Source organism: Halyomorpha halys, unplaced genomic scaffold (assembly GCF_000696795.3).
Source record: "Halyomorpha halys isolate HHAL.00 unplaced genomic scaffold, Hhal_1.1 Scaffold16.1, whole genome shotgun sequence".
In the NCBI taxonomy this organism is placed as follows: domain Eukaryota; kingdom Metazoa; phylum Arthropoda; class Insecta; order Hemiptera; family Pentatomidae; genus Halyomorpha; species Halyomorpha halys.
Window position 1 is genome coordinate 221,543 of NW_027116375.1, and position 9,872 is coordinate 231,414.

Consider the following 9,872-nt stretch of genomic DNA (forward strand, 5'->3'; position numbering starts at 1 on the left):
TTAAAAGTAAGTGTTTAATATACTCTTTATACATAAAATATGCACTAAACCAGCTACTAAAAGCCTTAAATTTATTATGTTCGAATGGCTTACGTTTCGATTTAATCACGAGAGAGCCTTAAAAATAATGTCAAACATCAAACAGTTCAATGTACGAATTTGACTTCTGGAAATGCTTACAATAAACAATGATATATTTTCTTATAATACAAATGAAAAATTTCACTCATGGTAACCTGAATTAATTACCAAATAGAAAAAGTGATCTATTACTATCTACATATAACTGAAAAATTACAAATCAATCTCGACAAGAAGAGATTATTAATTAATAGAAAATTTATGCTTCGAAAATTCTTTCTTTTTACAACATTCTGAACATAGAAGAGTCAAAACTTTAAAAAAACAAAAAAAAACAACAATAATAATAACATACATACAATGGCATACATTTATTATTTCAATATTACATCAATATTTATTATACACGTATTAACATAAATTATGTCATCTGTTTATTATTCTTAAAAATTAAAATTATTTAAAACAGAAAATATATAGAGGGAATGTATGATGAAGATTAATTATTAGAACAAGTTTAGACTCTGAAAATTTCAAAAGAAAAAAAAGATACATGTTATTTATGTATCTAGATATATTTACAAGTCTAAAAATAATAAAAACATTTCAAAATTAATGTCTCAACACATATTGGCAATATAAATCGAAAATTCATATTTAAAAAATCCATTTTAAGGAACTTTTTGATAGAAAAATGCCAAAAAATGATCTTTTAACAATATACACAATTTCTTAAAGAATAAAAGATCGAGATGAACTTTATTAGGTATTATAAAAATACATCTAATAATAATTACTAAAATAAAACAGAATATACACATCAAATAAAAAATATGCTAGGACTGTTTGAATCTTTTACAATCATTTCATATATATATAAAAAAGAAAAAAAAAAAAAGAAAATTAAAGAAAAATGTCTATTAAATTACAAACTTTTGTAAAACTTAAACATTTTCTTCTAATACTTCCTAGGCGCGGAACCCATTGGTTTGTAAGCGTCAAACCTGTCTCCTTGCTGGTAGCCGGAACCCATCGGCATTCCCATCGATGAAGGCATGGGAGCCATACCAGGTGGGTAGAGATGTCCTGGCCCACTTCGTCCTGACACCATCATCGAACTGTTTGACACCCATCTGTCAGGTCAAAAACCAATCCAATTAGATAATGCATTTTATGTATTTGTTTTTTTTTAAATTAACATATTTAGATAAAGATAAGTATGTGCTTATATAAAATTTAAGCCATAGAAAAAAATTAAAATGAAACAAAAAAAATCTAGTATGGTTCACACATCGAACAACTATTACTTACCACTCAACACAAGTTTTATATTATTTGTTGTAGAGAAAAAATCTCTTTCTTATTAAAATTCTTTATTTTAATCTTTTGAGCTCCATGGACGCATATATGTGTTTGGTGAAAGTCATCCAAGTGGACTAAGGACGCATATATGTGTTTTCTCGTAGTCATAGGTGTGGACTAAAAGCATTTGCGGTTCTTTTCAATCAATATATAGTCACTTTCGTGTAAAATTAAAACAGGAGCATATTAGTAATTTGCCTTCCTTAGGTTGGGCACCATTAGGGTCTTAAAAATTAAGTACACTTAATTTGGTAAGGAAGGCAATATAATGGTATAAAAACTTGTTAGATTTAGTCATATATAATGCATATATTTTACATCCAAATTGTACTGATACCAAAAAAAAAAATTTAGTGAATTTCATTTTACAAAAATATTTTGTTAAGTAGAAGCTACAACTCATTGTATCAATGAAAACTCGCCCAGGAAAAGAAACTATAATAGAAAGGACATAAGTTCTGAATAGATTGGAGGGCTCATGTTGAACTTATCACTATTTTTCTGTTGTTTTTTTTATTAATCTTAACACAAGATAAGGCAAAAATTATAAACAATTTTTATTTTTCTGTTGCAATGAAAATTAGTATTTTAGGGTTTCACGAGATAGAAACAATGAATATAAACTTAATTCCGGCCAAAAACATAACATTTTAACAAAAGATAATGAAACAATGTAATAGGGAAAGATTGAGTGATCTCGGCTTTTCCTGTTCATATCGGATTTCTTATGTTCTATTTTTCTTTAGTCATTCATAAAATTCTTGATTTTTATTTAATTTACATTGTTTATTATTGCCAACAATGAGAGACCTGTTCATTTTTTTTTTTCAAGAACCAAACTTAGAGGTATAGTGCAACCAAGATGAGTTTGCAATGTGAGTATAGGGAGGGGGGATATGGGCAGTATCAAAAGTTCTACCACCAACCCCCTCACCTCTTCTCTTTACTAGATCTGTTCAAAAAACACTTCTGACTGTACGGAGCATGTGTTTTTCCTACCAGATCCAGTATTGTACATACTCCGTACAGTTCTGGATAGTCAGAAGTGGTTGTTGGAACAGACTTGCTCAGTTGACTGGACAACCTTTCCTTTCCTCTGTTCCATCTACTTCTACAAATTTATAAAGATAAATTCCTCACATCAGTTTTCTCAAAACTATTTTTCATTAGTATCGCAAGAAACTAATTTTACCATGCCACAAGTAAACTGGCTAAAAGGAAAACTATTCACTCTCAAACCAAAACCGTAATTACAAAAATCGACGAATTACTGCATTTATCATAAGCTAATCTCATTTTAGGACCAAACATATTGAATTTTAAAACATCAAAATTAAGAAAATTATTGTACTAACTGTTTCACAACAAATTTAAACTTTAAAAAGAGGTAGTTGATTTTTGAACAAGATGATTATGAAATCTCAAAAATAATTTTTTGGATGATACTGTATTCTTAAATAGCATGTCAGATCAGAGCTGTCAATATATTTCTAAAAGTAAAACAAGAATCAATAAGAGACAGTCCTAGTCAAACATAATGGATGTTCTTAGGAAACTAATAACCTCCCGTATTCATCATACCGGGTAACGCAAACTGGTTGGGCGTTACCAAGTTATGGACTGCCTCTTGGTTTGTTCCCGGTAGGAGGGGTTTGTTATTGTGTGGAGGGGAGAAGGTGCTAGGGTGGGAGTGCATGAGTTCCCTCTCCAACAGGCAAACTTATCTTGGCCACACTATACTTCAGAGGAAGATTTTTGAAAAATCTGCATTTAACCACTGACCATTTTAATGAGGATAAGACCAAGCTGATATTAAAGACATTTTTTTTTTATAATGGCATAATGAGTTGGTTACAAATTGGTTAGAGCTGTCTTTGAGAAAATCAGAATAATTTGAAAAATCAATTCTATAAATTGGCACTTCCAAACAGTCAATTTTATCAAAAAAGTTGCTATCACATCCCACGTATAAACCCCTCAAATATGTAATTTTACTTTCTTCAATTCAGGTAACAGTAAAAATTAATAATAAGACACTGTCAACAATTGATTTAAAATTAACAAAGTTACAGGAGAAAGTGACCTATCATACGACACTCCTTCACAATCATAAGCTACTTAACAGGTCGGTCATGAATTGCTTGTTAGTGATCATTGAGGTGTTAGGCAAGTATAACATTACCAGATCAAAGTTTTTCCTGCTAAAAGACACAACAGCACCGGATAAGTGTCGGTAGCGCTGGAATCAATCCAACATATCACGGGTGGATGTGGAGTACTGAATATTTACAGAGGCACAACAATGTGGCCAAAATTTTGCATCAGGCACTGGCGATGAAATAAAATTTAATTGAAGATAAGGGCCCATACTACAAGTACCACGCAAATGAACTCCTCCAAAAAGGTTCTCTCAAGCTCTATTGGGATAAATCAATAATTACGGACCATACAGTATGCCATGATAAACCAGATATCCTCCTTATTGATCTAAGAAAAAAGAAAGCGGAACTTATTGATGTCAGAATCCCAAACGATAGTAATATAAGCCCTACTGTGGTAGAAAAATTAAGGAAATATCAGGAATTGGCGATTGAATTGAAGGAACTGTTACCACAACTCCAATCATAATATCCACCAATGGCCTTGTACCAAAATCCACAGTGGCAGGCATGAATGGTTTGGGAGTGCCTGTTGATGTACCAAGAGAGGCTTAACAGTTGGTTCTCTTAGACACAGCACATATAGTGCAAAAGGTTTTAAATATTTGAAAAGAGAAAATAAATAAATAAACAAAATATGAAGGTGGTTGGACTTCTAGATCCCCCACCTCAGATACTCAACCCAAACAGGAAAAAAAAATAATAATAGTAATGAAGACCTAATGAACCCGAAGGTTCGGTGCCGATACCACCAAACGTTCACTCCATACATCCTTCTAGTGATGGCCTTCCAAACACAATTCCACTAAATCAATTTTTTAGTCAATCCACCTATCTACGTTTCGGTCTACCCCTCGGACGTTTACCTGTTGGTTCAGGGTTTATTAAAATTTTAGGGATCCGCTCGTTACTAAGCCCTACAACATTACATATTATACGCCGCAATGCTATAACTTGAATTATATTTACCGGCTGTAGGTCCCTTAATTCTGTGTTGTGTAATCCTCTAAATTCTCCCGTTAATTCATCCTTTTTCAGTCCGAATATTTTGTGATAAGAAGTAAGGAAATAGTAATAATAATAATAATAATATAAAAATAATGGATAGAAGAGAAAATTTAAAGATCATATACCTGATCCCTGATCCTCCCACTCAAGTTCTGTATTCACAATTCTATCACACACGGCTGTACCTACTATTAATTAGTTCCCTATTTATCTATATTTATACTTCAATAACTTAAGTTGTCTATTTCTTAAAACAACAAAAAATTGCTTACTCCCTTTGTATATATTGTAATATGCTCTTTTTTAATGAATAGTTGATATTGATAGATTAATGATTTTATTTTATGTATGTCGTTTTGGAATTGTTTTGGATCAAGAAGCAAGTTTTCATTATCTAAAATAAATACGCTTTTCAAAACAAGAAAGATGGCGGTACGCGTCCTTTCGAAGTGTTCATTGGGTTGTTTGTGTTTTATAACATGGATTGAAATTTGTCAACTTTTGTTGTTCTTATGCAGTAATTATGGAAAAGGAATAATCAAAAGAAGAAATGGAAGAAAGTGAAAATTATCAATAGACTAATTACATCGCAAATCATAGCAAATAAAGCAGAGCGATTGTACTACAATCGATTATTTTTTGGATCGACCAGTGAAAATTGAAGATAGAGGAGAGGAAAGAGACACTCTTGATTTTGCTGGCTTTGAGAGAAGACGTCCGTCCGGCTAGAGGCGGGAAAGACTGGAAGCCTTGGTTAGGGTTTGGACAGCATCATCGAATTCAAGAAGAAGAGACCAACAATTGCCAGAAGCTGTGTAATTGGTTAGTCTTGTTTCGAAATGGAATTAATTGTATTAGTAAAATGTCTAGTAATTAAGTTAAAGTGTTATTAGTAGTTAAGTGTCGTATATTTTTGACTGCCAGGAAACACGCCCTGAGAAAAGTCTCTTATGTTAAAAAATTATATTATCTGTTTAATATTAAACTTTTTAATTTCAACCCAAGCTATCTCTTTTATATTTGAAATTAGTTTAAAACGATTAAAATTCTTTTTTTTTATTTTAAATAATTTTTTATTATATATATATTCTAATTTTCTAGTCACATCTTACAATGTTTGTGTCTTGTTTTCATTTAGCCCTGCAAACTTTGGTAACGATTAAATATTTCGTACCTTTATTGACCACCACCCAGACTATCTTCTTACAATATTATTTTTATAATTTAAATATTTTGGACTTATTTTTTTTATATATTTCAACATATTTCTCATTATATTTTCCTGATCGGCTGTTAATTATTTATCCATGCCATCCAAAATTTTTTTTTTTAACAGAGGAAAGTTGTGGTCTATATAGCTAAATTTATTGAAATTCAACTGTGTTTAGAATATAAGGACAAAAGTATATGACTGTCCAAAACGGTGAAGTAAGTATTTAAATCCAGCTTAGATGATCAGTACTCGCATTGTTCAACAGTAATTATCGAATTGTATAAAAAATATTATTATAAAAAAATTTCAGCTTAACTTTAAAGGACTGCCAGTGTATTGGCAGCTTGAAATCGATAATAGTTTCAAGCTGAGTAGAACTGTAAATCATATGTCTACCATGGGTGATTTCGAATAAGGCAGACAACGACTAGCCATCGAGGATTTAATAGCAACTGTACTCACCTATTTCCAGCCATTTGAATCCTCATTTTTCAAGTAAAAAAAAAAAGATACTTAGTGCCAAATGAATACAAATTCTTTTTGTAGTAATTTCTTATCAATGTTTACTCTTTTTAAAGTTAGTCTAAAGTTATATTGAAATATTACCCGTTTCAACATACAGTGAAACAGCCACCATGGTTATTAGTCACAGAGGAGTTTCATTGTATCTAATGCAATAACTTATTTCTACGAAAAATAACATGAAACTTTTATAAAAAATAAACTTTATTCAGCAAAATGCATAAAGATTAGAATTACTACTTTATCATACTAGTTTGTACTAATAAAACAAAAAAAAGAACAAATAATTAAAATCATGAAAAAAAAATTGTTTATCTTCCAGCAGTCTTAAATGGTTTCTCATAGAAAAGAAATATATATAAATAGTTCAACAATTTCACTCTTTTCTGCCTTCCATGTCAGTTTTGGTTCAATAAGTTTGCAAGCATTGAAACGGGTTCATAGGGAAAAGTGTCAGGAGCCAGAGGTCACAATAATAGATAGTGATGAATCATTCCATATCCAATTTTCAATGTTTTAGAGTAACTGGGAGCCTAACATATTTTTACACGGGAGTCACTGAAACGTACAATATATAGATCTTTAGTGTCATAATATGTTTTTAACGCTTAAGCTTAATATGAAATCATCAAAATAAATAAAATGAATTGTTTACTAGAGAAAAAATTATTTCACTAATATGAATACAACAAAATGTTATACTTTTCAGCTAAAACGCCATCTTCAAAAACAAAAATTTAAATTATACATAATAGTATAAACAGACTTAAACTTCTAAAATAGAAGAGATAATAAATGGTTTATCAAGATCAAGATGGCTGTGATTATGTAGACTCTAAATGGTTATTCCATGGCCTAAATCAAAACATCCTGCATAATATTCTTTATTTACCAAGGTGACCGTGTTTATATGGATTAATGATAGGTCTCAGAAAATAGAAGTTGTAATAAATGTTATTTCCAATAATTTAGTATATAATGAAAATCCATTAAATCATTCTTGAGAAATTCGTGCTTCTTTCTTTGTTCTGTTCAGACTCATTTCAATGTGAATCTTAAGGATCCCAAAACATATTAACTGTTTTAAAAAGTAAGGAGTGAAACTGAATGAACTTGGTAAATATGTTTCAATTAATGCTTTTTAAGGACAGTTAAAAAATAATTTATTTTAACGAAAACATTAAATTAAAAAGCTTGATACAAATAAATATTTGTTTCTAATATAATGGAGAACGTTGTTAGTAAAGAAAAGAAAAAAAAAGTAAAAACACTTAACATTTTTTAGAATATTTAATTATTGTAACAAAAAAGTGACTGCTAATCGATAGTAATTAAAAAACAACAACATATTAACAACAAAATGCAAGCACACTTTGAGTAACTTAACTTTTTTTTTTTTTAATCCCCATGCCTAGCCATTTCTGGCAAATGGAGTGCGGAAAATATGGTGTACCGAATATCACGCTAAAGAAAGGAATCAACCCTGGAAGTGTGCCGCCTCCACGATACTCCTGCCTAAGCAAGGACTGGGGAGCTCCAGACAGTCAGAAGTGGTTGTTAGAACATATCTAATGGTTATTTATTATTCCTCTAAATCAAAAATCCTATGCTTTGTATTCTGTCTTACTAATATAATTTATTGATCATAATTTTATATTTTAAAATTTAACATATTATTTTAATGCTTAGGTTAAAATTATAATCAAGATGTAATATTGGTAGGACAGAATATTAAGCAGGATATTTTCATCTAGCTAAACCATTTATTAACTCCTCTCCTCTCTCTGTTTGTACCATAATGTGTAATTAAAATTTTTGTCCTGACGATGGCATTTTAGCCTAAAATGTTCAACACTTTGTCTTAGTTAAATACGTGAAATAATTTTACTTTTAAAATTACTAAAAATACAATTGTGAAGATGTAATACTATTAAAAATAGTTAATAATGCTCAAAATTCCTGATAGCGTAATATCAAATAATAAAATTTTAATATGAATTAAAATGCTTCAATTTTGAATTAAAAAACTAGCCATAAAACAATAACAAAATCCTGTAATTTATAGAAAATAAATATAATTTTTAAAACTAATTGTTATCAGGTGAGAATATTAATTTTAGCCAAATCTTGTACAATTATTATCTTTGAAAAATAATTATTTATAACAAATCAAAAATTGTTTAACAAGTCTGATAATAAAATTTTATAACAATAAGATGTATTAAGAGTTGACTGTGAAAATATATAAATCAGAAGATGGTTGGTGGGGTGAAGTCAATGAAAGACACAAATAAGTAAAAACTTATTAATTAGTGCCAATGCTTCGGTCAGAATTTTAAGTCTTCATAAGGGCTAAGAAAAAAAGAAAAAATTACTTTCATACTGCTTTGTTCTTAGCCCTAATGAAGGCTTGAAATTCTGGCCGAAACTGGGCACTGAAACTAAGTTTTTTTTATTTATTAATGTTTTTCACTGATTGCACCCTCTCCCCTCTACCACTTTTTCTTATAAATTATATTACCATTATACAAGGAAATGAATTCATTACCGTTCAGATTGTGTCGGAGGGCGAGCCCAGGGAGACATTTCGGGCTTTCTGTCCTGGGACATGCTCCAGGAGTCACGAGCGCTCCCACCTGATACAGAGCTGAAGCTTTTGCTCACACCAGCACCCCATCCATCATTGGCATACCTGTCAGCTAACAGACCAATTCCTCAAATTAAAACTTATAAAACAAAAAAAAAAATTATAATAATATAAGTCCAACTTTTATTTACTTTAAAATTGAATATTACAGCCTTTTCTGTTAGCTGCATAAGTCATAGAATTAATAATTAATATTCGAAAAAAGTGCAAAGATTTGGCCGATAATCTGAAATTTAATTCTAATTTCTACAAAGCAACTTAATTGAGAAAAAAAAAACATATATTTCTTAAAATAGTTACATGAAAGTAATGAAAATTCCACTTCTAGAACTCATAATTAAAAATTTAAACTAAGAACTAAAACTTTGAGTTGCGACTGATGTCATGAATATATAAATACTTAAAAAATTACCTTTAGAGCCAGGAGCCTCACGATGTGAACCTCTGCCAGAATCAGATTTCATTCTGTGGCCACTTTCATCTCGCCTGTCCCGGTCGTCTCTTGTCCTGAATGTTGCAGAGCTTCCTCCAGCTGCAGCTCGCTCCGAATAGCCCCTATTTAACACAAACAAAAGAATCAAATGAAAAATTATTATATTTGTTCCTCTGCATATTAATTTGAAATAATTATTACTAGCATATCCTCCTCTTTAACACATTTGAAGAATGAGTGATATTGTGGTGACAAGTTTATTCTTATAAAAAATACAATATTGATAACATTATATTTCTTGATAAGAAAGTCTATTTAAAACACACAATATATTGTAATAATTTTTAAAAAATTTAAAAATTAAATATAAAAAGAATCTTAATAGTTTTTTAAACTTTTTTCAAATATGAGAGATAACTTGGGTTCAAATTAAAAACACCAATATCA

General features: G+C 30.1%; 1 protein-coding gene across 2 annotated transcripts in view; it reads right to left on the reverse strand.

Annotated features, from left to right (window-relative positions):
* LOC106680237 (Scaffold attachment factor B) overlaps window positions 1–9,872 on the reverse strand; it is a 47,996-nt gene continuing 38,124 nt past the window's right edge. The window contains exons 15-17 of one of the 2 annotated variants that reach the window (XM_014419790.3): window positions 9,405–9,547; window positions 8,894–9,044; window positions 1–1,214 (exon numbers count right to left, since the gene is read on the reverse strand). In XM_014419790.3, coding sequence (XP_014275276.1) covers window positions 1,040–1,214; window positions 8,894–9,044; window positions 9,405–9,547 — 469 coding nt within the window. In that variant the 3' untranslated portion in view covers window positions 1–1,039. Of the gene's footprint in view, window positions 1,215–2,853; window positions 6,904–8,893; window positions 9,045–9,404; window positions 9,548–9,872 lie in introns of those variants that run through there. The other variant, XM_014419799.3, reaches the window with a different exon arrangement.